This window comes from Durio zibethinus, chromosome 11, assembly GCF_047325235.1.
Source record: "Durio zibethinus cultivar Kanyao isolate XHJ-2024 chromosome 11, ASM4732523v1, whole genome shotgun sequence".
NCBI classification, from domain to species: Eukaryota; Viridiplantae; Streptophyta; class Magnoliopsida; order Malvales; family Malvaceae; genus Durio; species Durio zibethinus.
Window position 1 is genome coordinate 6715169 of NC_143172.1, and position 26415 is coordinate 6741583.

General features: G+C 33.2%; 3 protein-coding genes and 1 long non-coding RNA gene across 11 annotated transcripts; 1 reads left to right on the forward strand and 3 right to left on the reverse strand.

The window, feature by feature from the left end:
* The first annotated feature begins 151 nt into the window (after positions 1-151).
* LOC111291405 (sec-independent protein translocase protein TATB, chloroplastic-like) lies at positions 152-3647 on the forward strand. Its single transcript, XM_022883111.2, has 6 exons — positions 152-611; positions 737-858; positions 2520-2579; positions 2674-2842; positions 3108-3254; positions 3334-3647. The coding sequence occupies exons 1-6, from the start codon at positions 380-382 to the stop codon at positions 3408-3410; spliced, it is 807 nt and encodes a 268-aa protein (XP_022738846.2). The 5' UTR covers positions 152-379; the 3' UTR covers positions 3411-3647.
* A 2252-nt stretch (positions 3648-5899) lies between these two features.
* LOC149516024 (uncharacterized) lies at positions 5900-9689 on the reverse strand. The gene is made up of 2 exons (XR_016346278.1): positions 8419-9689; positions 5900-6449 (listed from the first exon to the last, which is right to left on the reverse strand). It is a non-coding gene; the product is annotated as an uncharacterized LOC149516024 (long non-coding RNA).
* Positions 9690-10965: 1276 nt separating this feature from the next.
* On the reverse strand, positions 10966-14129 carry LOC111291137 (BAHD acyltransferase DCR-like). Of its 7 annotated transcripts, none has more exons than XM_022882744.2 (4): positions 13954-14129; positions 13753-13880; positions 13133-13575; positions 10966-12179 (listed from the first exon to the last, which is right to left on the reverse strand). In XM_022882744.2, the coding sequence occupies exons 3-4, from the start codon at positions 13550-13552 to the stop codon at positions 11295-11297; spliced, it is 1305 nt and encodes a 434-aa protein (XP_022738479.1). In that variant the 5' UTR covers positions 13553-13575; positions 13753-13880; positions 13954-14129; the 3' UTR covers positions 10966-11294. The 7 variants fall into 7 exon arrangements, with proteins under 7 accessions (XP_022738479.1, XP_089624004.1, XP_089624006.1 ...); XM_089767878.1 differs by having other exon boundaries at positions 13749-13880; XM_089767880.1 differs by having other exon boundaries at positions 13753-13842; positions 13948-14129.
* Positions 14130-19754: 5625 nt separating this feature from the next.
* LOC111291220 (transmembrane protein, putative (DUF677)) lies at positions 19755-22158 on the reverse strand. 2 transcript variants are annotated; one of them, XM_022882856.2, is made up of 3 exons: positions 21368-22158; positions 21182-21261; positions 19755-20821 (listed from the first exon to the last, which is right to left on the reverse strand). In XM_022882856.2, the coding sequence occupies exons 2-3, from the start codon at positions 21228-21230 to the stop codon at positions 19782-19784; spliced, it is 1089 nt and encodes a 362-aa protein (XP_022738591.2). In that variant the 5' UTR covers positions 21231-21261; positions 21368-22158; the 3' UTR covers positions 19755-19781. The 2 variants fall into 2 exon arrangements, with proteins under 2 accessions (XP_022738591.2, XP_022738589.2); XM_022882854.2 differs by having other exon boundaries at positions 21182-22157.
* Between the last annotated feature and the right edge of the window lie 4257 nt (positions 22159-26415).

Below are 26415 nucleotides of genomic sequence, written 5' to 3' on the forward strand. Positions count from 1 at the left end.
CAGACATCAGCTCATGTTTAGTCATGTAACTCATTTTCATTAATCATCGTGGAAACGCCCAAGTATTTGGGCTATCCCAAACATGATGTGCGAGCCTGTGACTGCCCTAATCGAGCCCAGGACTAATGGCTGATCAAGAGAGTGACGCCTCGGCCCAACCATGAAAACCGAGCAGTGTTGGCAGGCCTTTAGCCTAGAATAAAATCAACCGAGCTGAGCTCTGAAAGAAAATTTTGCTGTAATCTTCTCGACAATCATTTTCCACCTGTTGCATTTTTGGGCATCTTCCGGTTCGAGATAATCTTTGGTCCCCCCACATGTCTCTATGCCTCGAAAAATCTAAGCTCTCGTAAAACTCAGAGTAAAATTACCTCTTCAAATGACCACAGGCATGGTCATGGCCTCAACAGTTTCAACTGCCGCATTCTTGTTCACATCTTCTGTTAGCTCGAAATCAACTAACTGCTCCTTGTCTCCTTTGGTTTCATGTTCCAAAGCCTCGACTTTCCGTTTATCCAAGTGGTTTCCTCAGTTGGGTCCATCACTTTTTTCTCAATGGAGTGGTCTAAAGCATCTGAGCATTTCAATCTCACCAAAATCTGTTAAATTAGGTACCTTTTGTTGTTTTTCCTAATGCGGGTTTCCTTTTTAAGCTGTACTTTTTTTTCCTTTAAAGTTAATTTATTTTTTATTCCTAATTCTGCTTTTTTTTTTGTATGAAATGGTGGTGGTTCAGAACAAATCAGAAGAAGTAAAGTTAAGGTGGTTCATGCATCTCTATTTGGGGTTGGAGCTCCTGAGGCTCTGGTTATTGGGGTAGTTGCTTTGTTGGTGTTTGGTCCCAAGGGTCTGGCTGAGGTATGTTCTACCTTTATACTTAGGGACCGTTTATTGACGTGTACTTGTTCTTTCAATTATAAACACGAACACATCACTTGCTCCTTTTGTGGCTTGTAATATTTGATGATTTTCCAGACTGTTTTTTTCCTTCATATGTATGTGTTATTTTGCAATTTCATGTATTTTCATGCGGGTATTGGATTTAGGTAGTTCTAAGCTTTGGAAACATAGGCCTCATGGCAACTATTTTCAAATACTAGTCTCTCATAAATGGTTCAAGTAATGAATAATCCCCAATGAGTTAAGCAACAACCAGCAATAGATACTATAAAGTCTGACATAAGTCAGGGAACGATATGGTGTTAGACGGTTAGAATTTTTCTTAAGAGCAGTTGGGTGGATAAAATATTGTTCCTGAAAATGTGAGCTGGTCTAGTGTTGGATTTTCTAGAGAAAACTTAACTTTGCCTGAAATTTATGTGGTTTCTTGTTTTGGAAACGTGTTTGAATCTTTTGATATTTCTCACATGAGAATCCACTGGACCATCTAAATTAATTGACAGCTCCATAAAATCTTAGATGATAAAATGATCATTGATGAATCCCTGTTATGGAGATGAAAGTTTTATTTTGTTCTATCAACAGACTGAAATTCACTGCTTGCTGCTGTTATCATACTTAATGTGGTATCTTTTGACAAGACAATGCCCAATTACACTTGATGCGAAAATCTTTTCTTTATGTGACAACCTAAGCCCAACGCATTTCAGTTGATGATCTTTGTTGACTTTATGACTCCCATGGCTTTCCCATTATCTGGAAAGAAATAGACCATTGTATTACCCTACTTTAAACTCTAAGTTCCCTTGTCCTTTCAGAGCTCATTCTAATTTATGCCTTTCTGATGAGCGCTCTTAGGTGTCTTTAGTGATCCAGATTGTTAGGATCAAGTGTTATGTCTTTACCTGAGATCCCTCTTGACATTTTACTAAATGGCTCCATATCTAGAAGCATCTAACTTGTGGGGACTGGAGAGTTAAAAGACATATTGATATTGCTATATATCACATTTATCAATTAGACTTCATGTTATTCAAATCTTAGGTTGAACATTTCCTTTTGTGATAAAGGTCAGTAATCAATTATTTGATATGCTGCATCCACAAAGTCTGAAGTGCCATAAAGGCATTAAAAGAAGACAAATCAGTGCCTGGCTGCTCTGATCTTTTAAGTGGAAGTTGCAATGTGTTACTTATGAATGCATCAAGAATTTATTTACAACTGCATAGCAATCATTTTGATGCCTTCATGGAAGTTAAATGATTATCCTTAGAGTTTGCCAAGGTTTGGATACTAACTGTTTAAGTTGCATGTTATTGTTACTTTTGCTACTTATTTGAAATAATTAAAAATAGAAAATTTGTGTACAAAATACATGATTTTCCTTTTATATGACATAATTATGTTTAAATTTTGTTACATTTGAACTACACATTCATTTTTAGTTTGAATATGATTTTGCTTTTTAATATTCACTTATACTTTGTAGCAATTTTGAGGATGCAAAAGCCACGTACTAAATATGAGAACCAAACAACTAAACAGAACCTTATATAGTTAGGGTAATATTCTTTTCAAGTTAAATCCTTTTTGCATCTCAATGGCCTACTAAAGTGCAGGTTGCTAGGAATCTGGGAAAAACGTTGCGTGCATTTCAACCCACCATTAGAGAACTTCAGGTAGGGCCTGAACTCTTTGGTTTTACTTATATCTTTACCATGTGATAGCTTTGCCCTTCTGAATTCTTCGCCTTTCATTATTTCTTCTGTGAAGGAAGTTTCAAGGGAATTCAAGAGCACCCTTGAGCGGGAGATTGGTCTTGATGAGATGTCAAGTTCAACACAAAATACACTGAATAGAAACAGTCCCTATCTAAGTAACTCTACCCCAACCCCTTTATCAGTTGCCAGCACTGAGGAATCTGGTACCAAGGCTGACCCCAGTGAGTGCTTCATATTCTTGTATGTAAGGTTATTAGTGGCATGAATTTGCCTTAGGGTTTCTAATCCTTCATGAGATTTTTCCTTTGAATCTCATTTATATTATTACTTGATCTGTTACCCTGTAACATGCACTAAATGCTACCCAATAGTGTTCAATCCTGCTGTTTATGGCTTAGTAGAAGGATCTTCCTTGGTTCTTTTACCATTCCATTTTTATCTTTCAAAGAAATTTAATGAACCAGGAGATTCGTCTTCTTCATGCAGATGGTACTTCATCTGTGAATGAGGCTTATACTAGTGAAGAGTACCTAAAGATCGCACAAGAGCAGCTAAAAGCTTCAGCATCTCAACAGCAGGGCCAGACTGCCTCCCCTGGAGAAAGCCAGTTAGAATTCCAAAATCAACATGAAGGTTGGTTCTTTTTCTTCTTCTTTCTCTCTCTTTCCTTTCCCTTTCTCACTGTGATGTTTTGTTTGTAAATTGGTGACAGCTACTCCCAAAGAAACTGCCGCTGCGATGCCTCCATCTCAGAAACCTGAAAACGAGTCACGTAATCCCATGAAGTGAGAATGATTGAGTTATCCATTAATATTACAGAAGCCTCAGAGCAAGGGAATAAACCTCCTCGAAAAATATAAATGGAGAAAGAAACACAGCTTTTTGTCCCTTTTTTTTCTTCTAAATTTTGGTTAAATGACTGTAAATTAGTTCTTGCAATTGTCTGTAGTCACCAAGAGTAATTGTACAACATTTTCATATCAAGTTCCATTTCAGTGGAGGAATGCCGACTTTTGGGATGGTGAATGTGAATCCTCTTTATTTCTTTTGTTCACTTCTAGAGATGTTTGCATTCTAGCTAAAAAATTTTTGGAATATAAAATATCTGTAGACCTCTCATTTGTCCGGCTTGTTTCGTTTCAATTTTTCTATCAACATTTTTAAGTCTTATAGCATTATTCGAGTTGTGGGCTTGATTCGGACTTTGAAGCTCCAATTGAAGTATTCATTAGGACATTGATTTTGGCATAAGCCCATTGAAGTGTAGGATCTATAAATTGTTTTATTTTTTATTTTTTATTTTTTATTTTTGTTACTTTGAAAAGAATTTTAAGAAAAAGTTAAAAATTTAAAAAGTTTAAAAGAAAAATGGTCTTGATAAAAATCTGGAAAAGATTTGGATCAAATTTCTTTAGTAATAAAATTGTTTCTGGATTGAACCTCTTAAACGGTGAAATTCTTAAGCATAATACATACTCCTATCTGTTTTAGAGACATAACCCAACTGAATATACAGGTCTCCATAAAAGGACAATCAGCATCTGCCAAAGGTGGGAGGAACAAAAAAAAAAAAAAGAAAAAAATTAATAGTGAGGTTTTCTTCTAGCTTCGGTAAAAATATTTTAGGGGAGAAGGAAAGAGCAGCACAAGAAAAAAAAAAACCCAGTTCTCGACCATACACGATAGTTGTTTCGTGACACAGCCGAAACCGTATTCTCGCTATAGTCCCGAAACTACCATTGGCCCTATAGAAAATCTGACTTGCTAGAAGGGTGGAGAATAAAAAGGAAGGTTGGTGCTCGGAATCTGTCGGCAACTGAAAGGAGCCGCTTGTTAGGAAATTAAAGGTAGCGTTGGTGGTCCGGGAAGGAAAGGCTGGTTTGTTATAAGGGCATGAGACGAATATAAAGAAAGGGGTAAGGATTTTGTGACCTGGTCTAATTTTCTTCAAAAATTTTAGATAAGATAATTTTTTTCTAAATTCGATAAAGACTCGGAGGATTTAGAAATTGAGCTCAATAAAATAATTTTTATTTATTTATAATTTGAGATAAAAATTAAAATTAAAATAATATATCAAATTTTGTATTTGATTATTATATTTTATTATTATGAAATTGATTATGTATGTTATAATATATCTTTTTTTATAAAAAATATTTAATAAATTCGATGACGAGTCTTCGAAGAAACATATGTATTACTTAATGTGAAGATAGAGTGAAGCAATGTGTTAAACAAAAATAATAAAAATTAATTAGAAATAATAGATCATCAAATTAAAGTTAAAAAAATAATTTAAGAATATCAATTTGTGTAATTTAAGAATATCAATTTATGAGTATCATGGGTGCTATAACTTTAACTAAAAGTATCTTTAGTGAAGTTTAAAATTTTTTTATTGCGGGTGCTATAACCTTAATTGAAATATTCTTAGTCAAGTTTATAATTTTTTTAACAAGAATAGACTTATTTAAAATTTTTAGAAATGATAGACTCACTTTGATGTACATAAAAAGAATAGGTTTACTTAGATGATCAATCATACATAAAAAACAAAAATAGTAATGACTTCTTGTTTTATATCTAATGAGTTAATTTTTAGACTTACTCGTTATAACAATCTCATCGATTTTTTTTTTTTTTTTGAGTTGAGTGAAAAGGTATGGCAAGTAAATTAAGTTGAACAAAGTATAATGACATTTGTGAAGATTTCAATTGAAACACCACAAGAGAAAAAGTCTTTAGCGATTTTATATTTTTATATATATTTAACGACATTTATAAAATGTTGTTAAATATTTCATTGTGGTTGTTAAAAATATCGTTAGGAGCATTAATTATATCTATGTTAAGAAATCACCACTAAATTTAGAGGCATTTTTACTCATAAATACTGCTAAATTATAGAAATTAACTTGTTTGTATTAAAAAAAAGTACTAAATTTAATAATATTTTTGAACATAAATACTGTTAATTTTGTAATTTAATGATATTTTTTACTACAAATACCACTAAAGTAAGAAATTTATTTTTTTTTATTTCTTTCAATATATACTACTATAATAAAATAAAAAATTTATTGAAAGAAATAAAAATAAATTTAAATTTCATAAACTGAATATTATAAATATTTAAATACAAAAGCCATTTTTTTTTTCCAAACATAGAAACAACCACACTTAAAAAATACTTGGCATGAGAAAGCAAAGAACATTATTATGGAATTATCAATCATTCAGTGTATAAGCCTTTCACATGAACAAGTGTATAGAAATGAATCAGAATAAATAAATTTGCCATTGACGAGTTATATGTAATCTTAGAGGCCTCAAGAGTAAAAATTGTAACATATGGGGACTTTTTGGCTCCTTACCTATTAATGATATGTAAATTCTGCTTCTACATGATAAGCTAGCTAGTGCATTCTCACAAATTATAAAATCGAAGGATTGATCATTTCTTTTCAACAATTGCAAAACTTGCAATGACCAGACACAAATGTCACCTTAAATATGTCTGTCCCTGTATGAGCATCAATAACACTAAAAACGTCATCATGAAGGTAGATGTCACAATCCTGGTAAATAGCTCTAGCTAGTTGTACTTGTAGCTTCCGGCCCCAACTGAGGTTAATTCCACATTCTCCAATTTCAGTCTGATCACCAAACTCCATCATTTCCAAGTCTTTCTCCTAATAATAAACCCTTATAACCCCCTTATATTTTTCCCTGTTCATTGCCAAACCAAATAGTATGTTCTCCTGAATTGTCCCATTCTGAATACAAGATGTTTGAGTTACATATGCGGTTGTCCCACAGCTTAACCTGTCATGTAAGCAGCAACAATTGTATTTAACAGTCATTCATTATTCTATTGCATTCTTATGATGATGTTGTTGCATCTTAAACAATCAAAAAGTGAAACTTGACTAGAGATATCCAATTCTCAGAAGACCACAAGGATAAATAAAGTGGTCCATTAGTATTTCAAGACGAGTCCCGAAAGAAATTTTAAACAAATGAGAAAAAAAGCACAATTCACCAAAGCTCGTGTAACAGCTAACCTTGGTCTAGAAAAAATTGCATGAACAACCAACTAGCATTAAATGCAAACATTTTAATCAACAAAACCAAAGCAAAATGCATATATAATGAAGTGGGGAAAGACACAACTTCGTTCTCAGGCTGCATACCTTCCCTGATATTGTGTGCATCTTACCAACAACTGAAGCCAAGAGAGAAGACTTTTCAAATCCCGCAGTCCCAACTATAGCGGCAAGCTGCCCTTTTTTGACCTCTAAAAAAGTCTAAGGCAGCATACTACAAAAAGTCCCCATATGTTACAATATTTCTTGCTCAAATTTAGATTAAGAACACTTACTCCAAGTTGAACTAATAATACTCTCATTCAGCTATAGAAGAGCTCCCTCTTCATGCATGACTCGGCATTTTTTTCTGGCTGAAACTTCAAGTGCTGGCAGTTCCATAGCTTCTATGTTTTTGGCTGTTCAGTCTTTGTTCTTTGTTTTTCCTTTTGCTGTAAATTTATTTTAAGTTTATTTTACACTCCTTTACTTGTTATTTAGCTTTACTTTAGTTCTTTTAAGCAAACATTTTCCACTGAGCTTGCAATTTCAGTTTGTATTCAACACAGTTTTTGAGTTTCCAGGTTTGATGTTAGCTGCTGTTTAATTAATTTTCAAGTTGATTTCAATTTCAACAAATCATGAGCTTTTTATAGGTTGTTCCTCTATTTGTTAGCTTGAATTACAATGCTTCCTCTTGATCAAATAGTTGTAGTTGAGCTAGCAAATTTAATCTTTTTTTAAAAGCTATTTCCAGAATGTTGTTCTGTTTTTGAATTTTATTTTGTTTCGGTTTTTGTTACTTTTCAAGTTCAATTCGGTCTCAATTTGTTTCAAGCTTTTTAGTACTTGTTCATCTATGAGTTATCTAAGCTTCCATAAAATTTGAGAGCAAAATTCCATATATTTTGAGCAAGATCTAAGGTTTAGTAAAAGCCGTTCTCTTTTCCAAGCTGAAATTCCATATTCTGTTTACGGTTTTGGATAAATTTTAAGTACTAAATGATTTCCAATGCTCTTGAAAATTTATGTGCATGTTCACATATTAGTTACTTACTTCCACAAAAAATTTGGAGATCAAATACTATCAAATGAGAGTGGAAACCAAATTTTAATCAGTTGCTGTCCAAAACCAATTTTCAAATTTTGATGTTTGCTTTAGGTTGTTGTTTCTTTGATTTTTCATGACTGTTGGGGGGTTGATAAGGATGGTACAAGGTTGCTATTGGGTTCAGCATTGACCTAGGAAGCATCTTGTTACTTGAATCAAGAGATTTAAATTTTTGTTTGATTTATTTTCATGCTACTGCTTTACTACCCCATTAATTTTGGGTTTTAGTTTGCTTGTTCATTTATCTGAGTTTGGTTTCTGTATTAATCTTCTTGTCATTTAATTTTCATGTTTATTTATTACATTTACAGTCAGTTAACTAGCCAAACCACCATAATCATTATAAGAGTAGTGCACTGTGGATTTCCAGTTTGATTTACCCAGGTAAGAGATATAAAAGGAAACCTCATGAATAGAGAACTGGTAACCTCAAAAATGCAGTCAAGTATTTAAACTAAAATTAAAAAAAAAAAAGACACGGATCACTTGTAGTTTACCTATAGGAAGTGCTCAAATTAGAAAAATATAACATTTAACAGTTTAACATCAGACTGCATATCAGTATAAACATCAAAAGCATACGAAAGCAAAATCTCACCTCTTTCATCACGATTTTTATGGCAACCACTATAAGAATCTATCTTGATATTCGCTTTTTCAAGCCCAACTAGAGCTTTCAAATGAAAGTTGTGGGCACTACAATTAGAAATGAAAGCAGCTGCAGGGCCTTCTCAGTTGCAAAAGCTTCCAAAATCAGTATAATGTTCAATACACTATATTACGTAACGACCTTACAAAGACCAAAAAAAAACCTTGATCATACTATCATTTGACCTAAAAAACAAAAAAGAAGAAGAGGAAATAGTGAAGAAACCTGCTCAGCACCAGAAACTCAGATGAGATCCTTGCCAAATCCCTTGAATAAACCACGGCATCTTCTCTTTCAAGCCACTCCTCATAGCTCTCTTTAACTAAGTTCTAATCGCCACAAAAACTTCAATCCCGAACTTTTCAACGCCATCAACCTCTACTCCACCAGAAGAATATGATTGATAGAACAACTCAGGTTATGAATCGAAAAAGGCAGCATTTTGGCATGTCAAGATGACCTAGAAACGCAGTTTCATCTATGACCACAAGTAAACTGTGAAATTAAATATGAGAATGATATAAGATAAACCAACTATCAGATTTCAAGGTTTGACAAAACAAATAGCTCAATACAAGAAGATTGATATCCGGAAGACGAAGCGACAGAAAGAAGAAAGGAGAATGGGATTTGAGAAAGAGAGAAGACAAGAGGGAAATTTGAGAAAGGGGAAATGTTCGGGTGAAAGAGAAGGGGCGGGGTATTTTGGGAAAATTTTGCAACGTTTATTAAAATAAATGCCATTAAATTTTGTACGATAGTGGCGTTTACAAAAGAAAAATGCCTCTAAAACTATTTCATATAGTGACATTTTATGTATAAATGTCGCTAATATCACAATCTTCATAAGAATACGAAAATTAGTTACGTTTATAAATAAAATATCGTTAAAAAACTGCACATAATTTTCCATTCTCTTGTAGTGAAACCAATAATAGTAACAACAAAGTGTTAGGCCCCTACCAGTCGAAGCCTACTATAACATCAGGCGAAGAATGAGAACCGGTAGCTCTCTGTTTCCCTAATGCCTTGGCGTAGAGAAAGGAGCCAAAGGAAAGAAAAACTAAGAGATGTATCAATGCCAAATTTTGGTGCTAGTTTGTCAAAGTGTGAGTCTTGTGTCAATTCTTTTCTGTAAGGATGATGATTAATTCATGGCCGCCTTTTTATTAATCATTCGGTTAGTATAAAGTATAAACCATAATGTAGGCCATTTAATTCAAGCTGCAGATTATAGTGCTGGTTTGACGTACAATAAATGGCTCATGTTCATGTTATTGTTGGATTCCCATTCGTTCCAAGGAAAATAATAGCCGAAATTAGTTCAAGGATCAGCTTTTTTTCAATTGGTTAGCTGACTTTATCGTCCAACAAGAGGAAGGGACAGTTATGTGTCTTGTCCCTTCTTCTCCACCCGATCCATAAGCAGTGGTCTTGAATGGCCGGTTTAATAAGTTGAATTATTGCCTAAGCTAGCCTTTGCCTTTTGCTGCTTCTCAGCCAATCTTTTATAAGCTGTGCGGCTGTGCCTCGACAATCAGTCTCAGCATAGATAATTCTGGTCCAAGCCTCTCATTTGATTAAGTTCCACTTCCAATTCACAATGAGAAAGTCTAATGATAGTCATCGAATTAATTTTAATTTTGTGCAACAGATGTTGTAATTTTTACATGTAGGACAAGGACGAAGGTTGAGATTAAACAGGTAGCTAAACAGAAACAGCTGCCTTTTTGGTAGCACATCTTCAGTCCTTGTGCCAATCTGGTAAAAGGAAAAGGTGGATAAGATTAATGAGATTGACTACTATCAATACACCCACATGGACATGCTGCACTGGCAACAGATGGGAAGCTGTATGCAGGTAGATCTAATAAATGATATCGGAGCCTTTATACGGTGGAGATTGGCTGCAATTCATGGAGGGCTTGGCCATAGCTAGCATTTTTTTTTTCAATAACGTGATAAAGGACATCCTCTAATTTTAATTTGACATATTATCTTTTTCTCAAACGATTTTAAGAGCACATTTTTCTAAGTCAATTTAATGCATTTAAAAAAATTAGCTAATGCCGACGCTCATTTTACCGTGACCTGGTGCGAATAATAGCAAGGAAAAGCCAAAATTGTCAGTTTATTTATATCCGATCACCTTTCCCTTGGTGTTTTGATATCGTCAACTAATAACACGTCTTTTTACAAGATTTGCCATACACATGCCATGCACGTGTTCTGCTACTCCCCCTGTTTGTTTTGGTTCGACAACGTCTATTGTCTTAAATTCTATTTGTTACCACAACTTAAGTATAAACAGTTTAGTCCAACTACTCCAATTGAATCGCTAAAAGGGAGTTCGATATTCCTTCAGGAGAGCACACGTGAGACTACTGTTCCGACATGATATATTTATATAGTCCTGAATCTCAAGTGTTGTATGATTTCAACAAAATTGCCAAACGAGAGAATCCCAACTACTTCTATATCTCATATTCAGTGCTCTTAGTTGAAAATCAATTAAGTCCATAAAGCCACAGCATTAACAACAGAGAATCGATCCAAAGCCAAAGGCAAACCCTTAACTGACTAACAAGTCAAAGCAGCTGCTCACCGTGAAAACAAAACGAAAAAACCAACATAAAGTTGAGTAGCAATAGCATAATGTAGCCTTCATTTTACAATATTTTTAAACACTTCCGGTTCTTATTCAAAGGGTGCAATGCAAACTATTTTCACATTTATATCGATTAATTCATTTCAATCAACAAAGTTTTCATATGATCAAAATAAATGTGAAAATAGCACCCTCTTCATATATCAATTCGTTAAAACTAGACTTCCATGAGAAACTCCTTATCTTTCTCTAACATCTCCAGGGCTCCAGCTTCCAAGGTGATCTCCACGTCAATGCTCCTGCCACCGCTCTTCCCTTGATACAAATACACCATCCCATCAAACCTGTTGTTGGAACCACTTCTCACCCCTTCTGGCTTTCCCCACCCGAAATCCACATCGTAAACCTTAAACCTGGGAGAGCTCCCAACAGCCAGGCAGTTGACACCAGCATCCTTGAACTGGAAAATCTTGGGTGCAGCTTCCCACTCCTTGTTACGTTCATCGATGGCCTTAGCATTGTGTGCTTCTATAGCTTTTTTTACCATTGATGCACCGAATTCCGGTGGGTTCACCAGCAATAACCCGGCTGCCGTGACGGTGAAGATGGCTTGAATCAGGTTGCCAAAGTAACATTCTGGCATGGGAGGATCAACCCTTTTACGACAATCTGCAAAGACAGTGAAAACTGAGTAGTCTTCAGGTTTAAGATTACGCGCTTGGGTTACGTGCTGCCAAATGTGGCCAGCTAGAGATTGAAAAGTTGAGAATTGTTTAGAGCCGTCGGATGGTGGGTTAGAGTTGACTTTTGACTTGATCTTGTCGATGGCAGCTTCGGAAAACCTGAAGAGTTTCTCCCTCAGTTGCGGGCCTACCTTGGCATCACCGTTGGATGAAGCGAGTGGGTTGGGTGGGAGAGAGAGGTCCAGCTTCACGCGGGTGTTTCGGGCTTTGGTCCGCTCGAGAAACGGTGGAACAGAGACGGAGTTGGACCCTCTACAGATTTGGGCCCATGAGCTCATGAAATGCCAGGTGGAGGTTCCATCAAGAATGGAGTGGTTGAACGCGCACCCCATTGCCAGTCCACCTTTCAACTTCGTTAACTATCGGACAAAATCATTATCAAGATAAACAGTTGAAAAGTGAATCCAAAATAGACGGTGATGTTGACAATCGATTTGCATCCAACGGACCAAAAAGAATAAAGTAAAGGCCTAGGACAAGGACTACTTTTCTTCGGGTTCCAACCCCATTAAAATATCGTAGAAAGAAATGTGCAAGATATTATCTTATTTTATCTTGCAGCAGTTCATGTGTTCTTCAAATTGGGCTTATGTCGTTCGAAAATGGAGAAAACCCAAAATAAATGCAGGTGGGTCATTGGTTGGTATGAGAAACTACAGGGTCTAATCACGTGATACGAATTTAGTGAAAAGGCCAGAACCATCAAGTAGTTACTTCCCTCTGGCTCAGGATGAATGTTTCAGCTATAGAAATGAGATTCAATCTCAAATTCTTGGCAAACCTACACCGTATCTTTGAACAAATGTTTTGATTATGAAATTAATGTATGAGATTAATGTATGCACTGTCGGGACAGATAAAATTAAACAGCTGTAACTTCAATAACATTTTATTCCATTTGGTACTCCATCAAATTAAGAAGGGTCACCAGTTGTCCTCCTTTTAAGTGACACCACAAGTACATTTTATGAAGAAAATATTACTATATGACATCTATCACATTTTTGTTCCAAAGAAACTTGATTTTCCTTGTTTCATCTTCTTCTACAAAGCCATTGTCAAATGTAGCTTATGACTAAAAAAAAATAATCATCCCAATCTGCTTATGAGCATGCGAGGATGATTACCTAGCTAATTAGATACAGTATAAATACTCAATTGGTAGAAAATTGCAGGAAATAAGAGAGTGACTGAATGGAATTTGGACAGAGATCTGACTTTGTGGAAAGCAGACAATATATGCAGAATTATGCTGTCACCTAGCAAATATCAATTTAATGGACAAACAGCAAAAAGTTAAACAAGTATTTACCTGCACAGACAACAGAGGCCTGTGAAGGCCCTCCAAGTTCAAGACACCATTGTACGGTATGAGGTCCTTGAGAGAGCTTGTGCCTTCATCGGCCGCAAGTTCATCGACGCTGACCCCCTCTGCGATGGCTTCCAACACCTCAACACCGTCCATATCATCATCGTAGTCCACCCTGAAAACCCCTTCCTCATCTTTTCCAAGCTTGCCTCCCAGCTGATAAAACTCCTCCAAAACTACCCTGAGCCCATCCTTGAGTTTTTCCACTTTCTCCTCAAACTCCCCACCCTTGTAAAACAGCAACTTCTGGTTGTAATAGAATGCCAGATATGGTAGATCAAATGTGACCAGTTGGCATTCTTTTCTTCCTACAATCTTCCCAGGCTTGACATGGCTTTTGCTGGTGATTTTCACCTTCGCCATCTCTTCCTTCTTCCCTGTTTCAGCTGCCATATCCTTGATGATTGTTATTTATTTATTTATTTTGGGTTTAGGAAAATGAAAATCTTAGAAGAAATAGAAAAAATGTTTCCGAAGATACAAAGAATTGTAGGTAGAAAAAGGAGACTAGAATTTAGAGTGTAGAAATACTGATAGAAGAAGAGAGACAAACACATACATACACTTGATGTAGTTGGGATTGCATTAATGGGATTCATGAGAGCAGTTGTGATCCATTAATATGCCAGAGTCCCCTATTCTGGTTTCGGAAGCTGTTGTCAAGTTGGGTAAAAATGTGCTATCTCACTGTCTGTGCCATGGTTAAAATAAATGTCAATATTACAAAAAAAAAAAAAAAAAAACCTCAAAATTTGCACCTTTACCATCCGCTTCGGCTTTCTCAATGGGAGTAAATTAAAAAAAAAAAACCTGGAGGCACTCAAGTTTCAAAAAATAGAGAATAAACTATATAGTAATATGAGTCGTGGTCATAAATTATGCTGAATCTTCCCCACCATTTGAGCATAAGAAAGATTGAAAGTATTGTATTCTCTTATGTCTTAATATTTTTCCCTTTCCAGAAGACTAATTAGTAGCACTACTTGTAAATTAAGGCAAATCCCACCTTCTATCTCATGATCTTTTGCATTAACTGAACTTAAAACCCCTCTAATGCCAAATCTGCCAACATTACAAGGATGCCGTGTAATAATAGCAAAATGAAACAAGATCACTCTTACTAAATGTGTGTCTTGTAATGGAAATTTTCATTTGAGATGCTTGATTTCATAATTCATTGTTGAAAACTGTTTTTAAAAGCCTTTTTTTCAACAATGAGATTTGCTTTCATGGCTATACTCTTAATTCATTGATGAAGAGTTACCATCGAAAGTAACACCTTGCAAAGAATTGATGATTAATAAATTTGCAACTATAAACGTTGCAACTATATCGAGTATACTTTGGCCTTATCGAAAGTTTATCGAGTCAAATAATTTGAAAGTTTTCTAAATGGACTACACTTTTTATAAGATCCTTCTGATGCCTATGAAAATGATGTATGCATGGGACCTTAATCATGTGCGGTTCTTATTGTCTATCAATGATATTTTACTATTATTTAGTAATATTCTAAATTAATTTCAATTATATTATTTTAATAATATTTAATATTGATTTAAAAAATATTATATATTTATTTAATTTATTATAAGAATGGATTTAATCATTATTTTTATTTATTATATTTTTTATTTTATAATATTTTATCTCTATATAAATAAGTTTTGAGTTTTATTGTAAAATACAAGACTTTATAATAAAATTTTTTATCATTTTCTTATCATAGCATCAAAGTGATTTTATGGTTCATTTCAAAGGTGAATCACCTTAGAATAATCAATATTTTCTTATTCTCATACTTAGTTAATGTTCATTTCTAACTTCTTCTTTTTTTCTTGCTTTCACATTTTAATTTTTTTCATTTCTTTTCTCATATTCAAATTTCATCTTTTATATCAATACCCATAACTTCCCACATTTCAATTTTATTTTTTTCAATCAAGAACTTAATGGTGAGTATTAACGAGAAAATATATAACTAATTTCAATTATCCTTGATAAAAATAATTATAATTGGTGGGTTATAGCTGTGCATAGTTATCTAAAAAGAATGAAATTATGTCTTGTTATTATTGAAAAACACAAACCAACAGAAAACGAAAAAGAATAATCCGTTGATAAATTTTCATATTGGCTAGAGGAATGGAAAAGTAAGAATTATCAAATTATTACATAGTTCACTAATACTACTATTTTTTCTATCAATGTACATTTTGGACAATTTGAGCTGGTTAAAGACGCTTGAGATTTTCTTACCACATGGCATTACTCTACTACCCTTACTTATCAACATCATATTTTGATCAATTTATCTCGTCATCATCAAGAATTAGGTAAGTTGATTGATGATTTTCATTCTAAAATGTAACATTTATGAGACATATTTGAGAATTTTAAGCTGAAATTCAAAGATGAAAGTGATGTTAGCAACTTTATTAATTATCGAAATCAAATTCATGTTATTCAATTTCTAATAGCACTTCAAAATGAATTTGAGAATACCGGATCTTCACTTTTATGCCAACGCCTTTTATCAATTATAGATAATGCTCATATGAAATTGATATCTGAGAAAATTAGGTTAGGTATGAGTCAAACTCATAGTACTAATACTATTGTTGCTGCTGCTCTTAAGCAAAATAGTAGCTCTATTTTTAAAAAATGTTGTTCATGATGTGTGAGGACTAATCATCCTGTTTAGAAATATAAAGATAAATATCATCGTAACAGTAGTTGAATTTATAATTCTTGCATCGACCAAACTATTAGAGCAATAACCACTAAACCAAATACTTTTGAGTATTCTTTTGAAACCATTATAATCTTTACTACTGATTTTCCTATTCAATCAAGTTTTCATATTCTTGTCATGTCTGCTGCTACATTAGGTAATGTTTGGTTGTTTGATATTGCTTGTGAAAATCATATGCTTGTTGATCCTTCTTTGTTTAAAAACAAGATACATGTACCTAATGGTTCAATCATTAAAACAACAAATGGATCTATCTTAAAAGCTAACCACATTGGTAATATTGAAACCTCAAAATTTTGTATATCTAACACTTACCATGCTTCTAATCTTACCTTAAATTTGCTATCTATTGGCCAACTTCGTGACTTTGGTCTTGATTTGTATTTTTCACAACTATATGGCTATGTTATGCAGGATCCTCTAATAGACCAAAAAATTAGGATAGGGCATAAGATTGAAACATTATTTGAGTTTGAAACTTTGAAAATTCCACAACATTTGATTACTATTACTACATTTCAAGCAATTAACTCTTCAGTTTCTTTAGATTTATGGCATCTAAATTAAGACTTACATTTATTTCTCAAATAAAGTCACTTGATTCTACTGGTGTCTTAGGCCGTGTTTCTCATAATATTTTTTTTAGGTTATGAAATAAAACATAAAGGGCATAAGTCTTATAATCCTATGTCTAAACGTCTTCGCATCTCAAAACATGTTTTTTGAAAAAATAAAAAGTTCACGAATGTGTCCTCATTACATTCGCCATGTTTTTCTCTATATATTTTTATAGATTCATATTTTATTTTTTCTTCAAATGAGGAGACTATTATAGGTATTTCAGACTTAAATAGTGATTTATCTTCTTTCATTCCTACTATGTTTGATTTGACTAAAGCTTCTATTGATATAGTTATCTTGTCACGATACATATCGCCTTCATTTCGTCGTTTCACCCAAGTAAGGGAACTCAACACTCAACTTTGTAATTTTTACTGTTATTATGCTTTAACCACGTTACATAAACCTCATAATTTTTGTGGGGCTATCTCTAATCTTATGTGGTAACAAACAATGGAAAAGAGTTTTAGGCTCTTGAGAAAACTAATACTTAGAACATTGTTGAATGATTTTTTGATAAGTCAGAGATTGATTGAAAGTGGGTCTACAAAATCAAGATTCAATTTAATGGGCCAGTGGAATGTTGCAAAGCTTGTCTTATTGCTTAAGGAATTAGACAAGAATATGATATTGACTATGAAGAGACTTTTACCTCAGTTGCATGTCTCACATCTATTTGATTATTATTAGCTATTGTTACAGGTAGAAAGTGGCAAACCTATTAAGTAGATGGTAAAAATGCCTTCTTAAATGGTGATCTTGTTGAAGAAGTCTATATAAAGTCACCCATTAGTTCATCTATACCTTTCAACATGGTCTTTCATTTTTTATGTGCCCTATATTATCTTAAGCAAACCCTTAAAGCTTGGTTCTCGAAATATAGTACCATTGTTGCATAATTTGGTTTTACATCTAGTAATTATGTTTTACCTTTTTTACTCAAAACTATTGATAAAGGTACTACTTTTCTCTTATTTTATGTGGATAACATGATCATTATAGGTAATGACGTAGATGGTATTTGAGATTTGAAGACTTTTCTTCATTTTAAGTTTGAGATGAAAGATCTTAATCTTTTTAGTTATTTTTTGGGTCTTGAAGTCACTAGTGATTCTATTGGCTTACATTTGTCTCAAATAAAGTATGCTTCTAATCGTAATGCTCAAGCAAGTTTAACTTATAGTAAGATTGCATCATCACCATTTGAATAATTTTGAAGCCTTCTTCTTCTGATGGTACACCATTTTTAAACCTTTCTTTGTATCAAACTTTGGTGAATAGTCTAGTATAGTTGACAGTTATTTGTCCGAACATGGCCTATGATGTTTTTTTTGGTTAGTCAATTTCTATCTGCTCCTTAATATACTCATTTTGCTATTGTCTTCTAAATCTTACGCTATGTCAAGGGTACTATGATCCTTGGTTTGAATTTTTTCTCTAATTCTTCTTTAGACTTGCATTGTTATTGTGATGCTGATTGGATAGAAGATTTTACTAATCATTGTTTTACCATGGGCTCCTATTTCTTTCTTAATGCTTTTCTTATTTCTTGGTGAAGTAAGAAACAAACTGTGGTGTCTCACTTTAGCACTGAAGCTGATTATCGAGTTCTTGCAGATGCCATATCAAAACTTCTATGGTTACAATGGTTACTTCAGGATATAGGTGTTTCTAATCACTCCAATACTCCTATATTTAGTGATATCAAAGTATCATTCAAATAGCTCACTTTGATTTTTTTTCATGAACATACTAAACATATTAAAATCATTGCCACTTCATTCATCACCATTTACTCACTCAAACGCTTTGACTTGTTTTTGTTGCCAGTGCTAATTAAAAAGTAGATATTTTCACCAAATCACATTCACTTGATCAATTTTTTGTCCAAGTTTCAAAACTCAAGTTAACCTCTACAATAGCATCTTGAGTTTACAAGGGTGTCAATGATATTCTAGTAATATTATGATAATATTCTAAATTAATTTCAATGATATATTCTAGTAATATTTTAAATTAATTTGATATTAATTTAATTTATTATAATAATTGATTTAGTCATTATTTTTATTTATTATATTTCTTATTTTGTAATATTTTACCTTTATATAAATAATTTTTGAGGCTCGTTGTAAAATAAAAGATTACAATAAAAATTTTCATCATTTTTTCTTTATCACTTCTTCGTCTCAAAACAGCTCATAGGAAAACCAAAGAAGAAAATGTAAGGATTAAACCACAAAGCCACCCTTGTTTGGACCAAAAAGAAAATGTTATAAGTCAACCACGCTTGTTGCTTGGCCCATAAGTTTTTCTTCGTCTAAAAGAAATTTGACCATTAGTACATCCATGGCATTCCCCTGTAGTAAAATGTAAGACTTCGATTAACAATTACGTACGACACAAAATTACGACACATAAACGGTGCAAAGGAGAACATCCCCACTGGACATCACTATGTTTCAATATCACGGACTTGATTCTGCGAATACTGATAGATCTCATGTTGTTGTGTTCATTTTATTTTTTTTCAGTACCTTTGATTAATTGTAATGCAGCTGGCTTGATCTTCAATTATCAATGATGCCAGACATGGTAGATAGCGTACAGAGCTTAGACTTTGAAGTTAAAAGAAAAAAGAAGTGTCATAAATTTCGAGTGATGCTGGAATTGTTTCTTGGGGAGCAAAGTGGGAAGTGCAACCGTCTCGATTTACCAGAATTTTCGTAGTTCTTCATTTTCTTTAGTTTTGTACTTCACACTCGTGGAAATATCATGTAATTTCATGTATATCACAAGAAAAGATGGTGACAAGGGCATGGGAGACACCAAATAGTAGATATTGATTCTAAATATCTGATTGACTGTTCATCAGATCTGCGACTTCTACGGTAAAGAGTTGGTGAGCAATAAATATTCATCATCCTTGGCTTAAAATTGTTGGTAATTAGTTGAGCCTTTGAGGTGGCATTGATTTGTAACCGGCCGTAATTATTATTTACAAAAAAAGTACCCAGTGGCCTAAGTTTTCCTAATTTTTTTTTTTTTTTTTTATGTTCGACGAAACTAATTCTTTTAATGAAAATATATGTTTTTTGATTGAATTTTTTTAATATTTTGTGAAAACAATTAAGAAAAATCAACAATAGTAAAGAGATTTTTGGGCTACATCATTGTGGACAGAATAAATGGATTAATTATCTTGGTATCATCAGATCAGGATGGATTCAAAATCTCTTTCACAACAAGGTTTCGAGCCCTATTTATGGTCATGAAACACAAATAAAGATGCTCCTCTAAGTCATCAAGTTGTTGGGTAAAGTTGGCATCATTCTTCTTCAGCTGGCGCGCCACTTCACCACTGGCTTGAAGTCTATCTTCTCCACGCTCAAGCCAAAACTTAACCATTGCACGCATGTCCTCAAGCTCATCATTTAGCCGAGCTACTAGCCGACTTATTGTGTCCAAATCTCTATTCAATATGTAAGTCCCCTTGGCAGCTGTGTCGAGCTGAGCCGACTCCCTTGCAAGCCTTCTAGTCGAGGCCAACTCAAGTGAAGCTGCTACAAGACCCGGCGCAGCCACAAGCAACGCTAGAGCATGGGATGCAACTATTATGGTTAGTGAAGCCGTTAATGCCACTAGAAATATGCCCGACCCATGCTGTAATTTGTTTATTATATGGAGCTTAGCCCGAGCCTTGTTGCGACTAGACTCAAGTCGTTTGAGCAATTCACAACAACCGGCTTGAATTACACGAACCCGGCTTGAAGATGGAGCAGTTGATATAAACGGGTTAGGAGAATTTGAGAAGTCAATTAAGCGGGTGATAATACCCGAAAATTGAATTTCGTCTGAGAATTGAGCAGCTTGAAATGAGGTCCTAAAAGAGCGGTATTTGACACGCGTATGGTCGATATCTTTTAGTAATAAGCCACAATAGAGAGAAGCGTTGGCAGTTTGGGAAAAATAGTCTAACAAAATAGTGTGGGTTTGGGGTCGGTTTTGGATCAAAGTAAGGATCCGAGTAACTGTGGGTTGGTTCGGATCCAAGAGATGCTCAGCGAAGAGCCGATAAGAAGGAAGCCGAGCTGCAGTAGTTGAATCCATTGTGCTAATACACGTGGCAGAATCTAGATGGGATACGGCTAGGACATGTGTCCAAAACTCGTTGTATGATTCTGTTCGGAAGGCATTGGCATATTCTTCACGTACATCTACGCTGTTTGGGATGATAGCGGAGTTAGCACCGGATGCTGCAAAGCAACAACAAGAAGCGTCAAAGATTAATGGCTAATGGGATTATCAATTGAATTTTACTAAAAACCGATTTGATTATTTTCAAAAACAAAATTTATGATAAGTTTTGTCAATAACGTAAAAAACCTCCGTGTGGGAGATCAGGTTTATCAAATAAGTATTTTTTATCTGTAATTTTACTGGAAATATTTTTTATAGTCTATTGAAACAAATTTATTTATATTAAATTTAATAAATTTATAGATAATTACTTTCTTATAAATAATAAATATTTGCCAATAATAAATATTTTCTTTTTTCTAGGAAAAAAAATCAACCTTGCACAAAATAAATGGGTTTTTGAGACATATACATACCAGTGCACGAGAGAAACTTTCTGATTTTTGCAATTATTCTTTTCTTCATAATTTGCCTCTTCAAATAGAAAATTTCGGAGCTGCAATCAAAGCATGGAATGTAGGCATAATACATCAAATTTACTTGATAGAAAAAAGAAAAAAAGAGGAAACTAAAGGTTGCATGATAACATGAAAGAAATGAACATTGAAATCAAACTAATCCTTCAAAAGATAACCCAATGCACGCAATTTCTTTGGTTTCAAATGTTGTTAGGTACGGTGTAGGAACTAAAAAAGAAATGAGGAAGAAGGCTCTTTATAATACAAGATATCCCTTTGGTTTTGCTTATGCTTGTAGGAAAAATAAAACTAATATAGTACAACATTAAAAGTCTTTATTTGGAAGTGAAGAAATCGTTCAAAAGTCTTAGAAGTCAAATAATGTACTTTGCTTCTTTCGGTTCATTGAAGAGAAATTAACCCTTCCTCTTTCTAGGAACCCACATATGGTAAATTGTTGAGGTTCTACCTCGCGGCAATCTAGGCCCAACCCACGGTACAAGCCCATAAATTCATGTGGACCAAAACAGGTCACGCATGATGTCCAACATTTGTTTTTAACAATAAATAATCTCTCCATCGCAGTCTCTTCTCCCCTTTTCTCTCTTCGATTACCTCACCCTCCCTCATCTATGGCCTACTAAGGTCATTATTCGACCAGATGTGGTCCTGGCATGTTCGAGCTATTTTCGACCTCTTTAAAGGCATCCAATCCGATCTTATTTAATCGGACTTAATTGAATAATGGTTGAAGGACAAAAACCGGGAAAATATTTAATTATTATTTGACTTATAAATATTTCTGCAATGAAACACTAACTATAAAAAGAAAAAACCTATCATCCAACTCTGAAAGAGCCACAGTAAGCTACAGAAGTGGAACGTAAAAACTAATCTAAAGGTTTGTCATTTAAACTTCCTCGTAGCATCCATAGAATCATATGAAAAGATTGGCAATGTACATCCTCCTATTTTAATGTTTTTATAAATGTTCCCCATGCCTACAAGGGAGTATTCGATAGAGCAAATATATTATTCTTAAACAATGAGATGAAAAGATCCAAATACCACCAGGTGGATTCTTCGAGAGCGTTTGATTCTTAAATTGGATTATTCTCGATTTCCTTCTTGTTACTGGAAAATCTTGATAAATTTCCTTTTACTCATCCGGTCATATTTAAGGTTAAAATTGTCGAACTTAAAACGATAAATATAATAATGTGAAAGTAATATATCACAATAAATTCATAACAAAAATATGATAATCAATAATTAATAACACAATAATAATAAAACATATAAAAATTTACGTAAAAAAACTTTCATTTTAATGAAAAAAATTATAAACCATCAAAAAAATCTTTATTATCAAATAATGAATATATAATTTTTTTTTTTTAGCTAAAACTAGAGTTAAACAACATTAGAGAAATAATTAAAAAAATTTTACTAAATAAGAAACTAAATAAATACACTAAAAATTTATTTTTAGAGAGCTTCAATTCTGATCTTCACTGTATAGAATATAGAACACTAAATCATGAACGTGCTAATAGAATTTTAACGCAATCAGACTACAAATTGATCTCTGTTCAATCTCTTGATCAATTTGATAGCTGTCATTTATTCAATTTCTTGATCGATTTGATAGCTCTCCATTCTCCTTTTCCTATTTCTCTATTTCTTTTTCTAGTTTCTCTTTTTCTTTCTTCTCTAATGGCTCACTTTTTTCACATCTAATCAATCAATTCTCACTTCATTAGTAACTAGGGCTTTTATTTCTCAATTGCCTAAAACAAAACCCATGGTTTTTTTTTTATTATTATTATTAAGACATATGGGGCTAGACCCCACATGCTTATTAATCTTCCCCTCCAACCCCATTAAAAGGAAATCTATCACTATAGCAATATGATTTGGAACTTATCTTACCTAAGGAATCTATTCCGACTAAATTACTGTAAAGTTGAAGCATTTCCTTTAAAAGTGTCTTTATCAACATATCTGTCACATTTTTATTAGTATGGACTTTCTTTAACTGCATCTGCTGCTTCTTAATTATCGAATGCAATCAGTGATATCTAACATCAATGTGCTTTATTTTAGTATGGTACGTGGTATTCTTACTTAAATCTAAAGCATTCTAGCTATCACAAAATATCACATACTCTTTCTGATTCAACCTTAATTCAAAAAAAAAATGTTTCACCCAAAGCATTTCTTTACTTGCTTCGATTGCTACAATATATTTAACTTTTGTAGTTGAGAAGGTAACACATTTTTGCAACTTAGACTGTCAAGACATAACTCCTCTTACAAAAGTGAACAAATACCCTAAAATAGATTTCTTACCATTAAGATCACCTACTATGTTAGCATCAGTAAACCCTTCTAAAACTGGTTATGTATTCTATAACTCAAGCATATTTTTAAAATGCCCTTCAAATATCTAAAAATCTATTTTATTGCTTTCCAATAAACCTTCTTCGGATTAGAAAGAAATTTACTCACTACACCAATTATATAAGCAATGTTAGGTCATATACAAATCATAAGATATATTAAAGAACTGACTGAAAAAGAATAAGGAATACTAGACATAGCTAGTTGTTCTTTCTGAGTCACCAAATAAGATTTCTTATTAAGATAAAACTGGTTGGCAAGTGGTGTGCTAACTAATTTAGTATGTTACATGTTGAATCTACTAAATACCTTATCAACATAGCTTTCTTGTGACAACCATAGCTTTTTAGCTCTTTTATCCTAAATAATATCCATACTGAGAATCTATTTTATTGGACCTAAATCCTTCATGTCAAAGAACTTAGACAATTCTTCACTCAACTTGCAAATCATACTAGCATCTTGTCACATAATCACCATATCACCAATATATAATAAGAGAATAATGAAGTTATCAACAGAGAATTTTTTTACATACACATAAGTATTGGCTATTATTCTTTTATAGCTATAACTCACCATAAAAGAATTAAACTTTTTGTACCACTACCACGGAGCTTGTTTTAAGCTATATAAGCTTTTTTTCAATTTGTAACTAGATGTTCTTTCCCTTTCACTTTAAAACCCTTAAGCTGATACATATAAATCTCTTCTAATATTTCACCATGTAAGAATACAATCTTAATATCAAGTTACTTAAGCTCAAGAGTCAAACTAGCTGTTAATCTCTTTACCACTAAAATGAAACTCATCTTCACAGTTGGAGAGAAAACCTCATCAAAATCGATGCCAAGTTTATGAGAAAAACTTTTTACTATCAATCGAGCTTTATACCTCACTAGCTTATCACCATCATTTTTTAGCTTAAACACCCATTTTTCTTCAATGGCCTTCTCTTTTTTGAAAACTTAATAAGATCGTATGTATCATTTTTTTCAATGACTCTATTTCTTTTTTCATTACTTTTAATCAGTGCTTTTTATCTTGAATAGTCTACACATCTTGAAGCTTTCTAGCTCTCCCTTACTAATAACCAAAATAAAATTTAAACTTAAATACTTGAAGGAATGCCAATGTTTTCTGCTAGATCTTTTAGGCTAAGATTCTATACTACTTAATGCTAGTTTTCCCTATTCACCATTCTCTGGTGGAGAGGATTGTTTACCTTGCTCAATAATTTTCAGTAGAAATGACTATTCCCTCTACTCAAAATTGATTGCATATGGCTCATTACTAATTGTGGCTGACTCATTCATATCCTCAAGTCTTGTCTCTTACTTATTTTCGTCATCTGTGGCTTTTCTAGGTGAAAACCTCGTCGATGTTAAATCATCACAATCACCAGTAACTTTTGTAATCTTCTCACTCTTTTCAAGGTTTGTTATGGTTTATTTTTTATAGAAGACCACAGCTCTACTTGTTATTATTTTTCTCTTCACTAAATCCCATATTTTGTTGTTAAATCCCTCATTATCATATCAAACAAATACATACTATGTGGCTTTATTGTCAAGCTTTAGCCTATACTCTTTCGATACATGCATGAATGCTTTATACCCGAAAACCTTCAAGTAAGAGTATAAAGCATCTTTTTCTACCTATACTCTTTTTGGAATGTCAAAACTTAATGAAACTTATGGTGGTTTATTATAAATAGTAGGCTGTGTTGACTGCTTCACCCCAAAATGACTTTGATAATTTTGTTGTCCTTAGCATGCATATGACTTTTATCATAATGGTGTGTTCATCCTTTCAGCTACATCATTATGTTATGGTGTTTTCGGTTCTATTATCTCATGCCTAATCTCATGCTTTGAACAATATTCTTCAAAGTCTTTAAATATGTATTCTTTACCATTATTGGTCTAAATACACTTCAAGAGCAACTTTATCATTCTTTCCATCATGGCATAAAATTTTGGAAAATTTTACAGTACTTGGCTCTTTTTTTTTAACATATACACTCAAGTTTTATGTGAAATGTCATTAATAAAAGTAATAAAGTATCTGCTACCACCCAATAACTTAACTTTAATGAGATCACGTACATCAAAATAAATCAATTCTAATTTATTTTCTTTCATTTGAAAATGCTTATGAAAAAAACTTTATGATACTTGCCATGCAAACAATGATCATATGAATTGAGAGACATACATTTGATCAAGGAAATGAAAGATTGTCTCATTAAAATATCTAACCCCTTCTTGCTTACTTGTGCCAGCCTTTTGTACCATAAATTTGCTAAAACATTATTATCAATGACATTATCTGGTTATTATTCAATTTCATTCATATCTTATACATTTTGCAACATAGTTTTACTCTTGCAAATATCATAGATCTTTTGAAAAGCTTTCATTGTTCATTTTTTTGGTTAACTCTCATATCTTTCCTCACCATTGATATTAATTGTAAACAACTTCATTATCATATCTAGAATATGTCTCACATCTTTTAAAGTTAACATACAGCCCTTACTAGTTTATATTACAATATCACTAATCAAAACAAATTGTGACATTCTCTTATTTTCTATCTTAATGTAACTAAAATCCCTTGCTTTGTAAGTTGTAAAAAACTCCCTCCTAGAAATATAATAATATATCATTCTTATGTCAACTATCCAATCAATGCTGGGATCACCAACATTATTACAATACAATGTGTATAAATTAAGGTAACTAAATTATTATCTGAATTCACGTTATGACACTGACATTATCTAA

Bases quoted from the DNA above. Each gene is read 5' to 3' on its own strand.
- LOC111291405 (XM_022883111.2), top strand. From the start codon at position 380: ATGACCACAGGCATGGTCATGGCCTCAACAGTTTCAACTGCCGCATTC. The intron at 612-736 runs GTACCTTTTGTT...GTGGTGGTTCAG, and splicing joins ACCAAAATCTGTTAAATTAG to AACAAATCAGAAGAAGTAAA. The intron at 859-2,519 runs GTATGTTCTACC...ACTAAAGTGCAG, and splicing joins GTCCCAAGGGTCTGGCTGAG to GTTGCTAGGAATCTGGGAAA.
- LOC111291137 (XM_089767878.1), bottom strand. From the start codon at position 13,788: ATGAATCCCATTAATGCAATCCCAACTACATCAAGTGTAT. The intron at 13,576-13,748 runs GTATGTGTTTGT...AGGATATGGCAG, and splicing joins CCCAACTACATCAAGTGTAT to CTGAAACAGGGAAGAAGGAA. The intron at 12,180-13,132 runs GTAAATACTTGT...TTTGTCCGATAG, and splicing joins GGCCTCTGTTGTCTGTGCAG to TTAACGAAGTTGAAAGGTGG.
- LOC111291220 (XM_022882854.2), bottom strand. From the start codon at position 21,296: ATGTATTATGCCTACATTCCATGCTTTGATTGCAGCTCCGAAATTTTC. The intron at 20,822-21,181 runs GTATGTATATGT...GTTGCTTTGCAG, and splicing joins AAAGTTTCTCTCGTGCACTG to CATCCGGTGCTAACTCCGCT.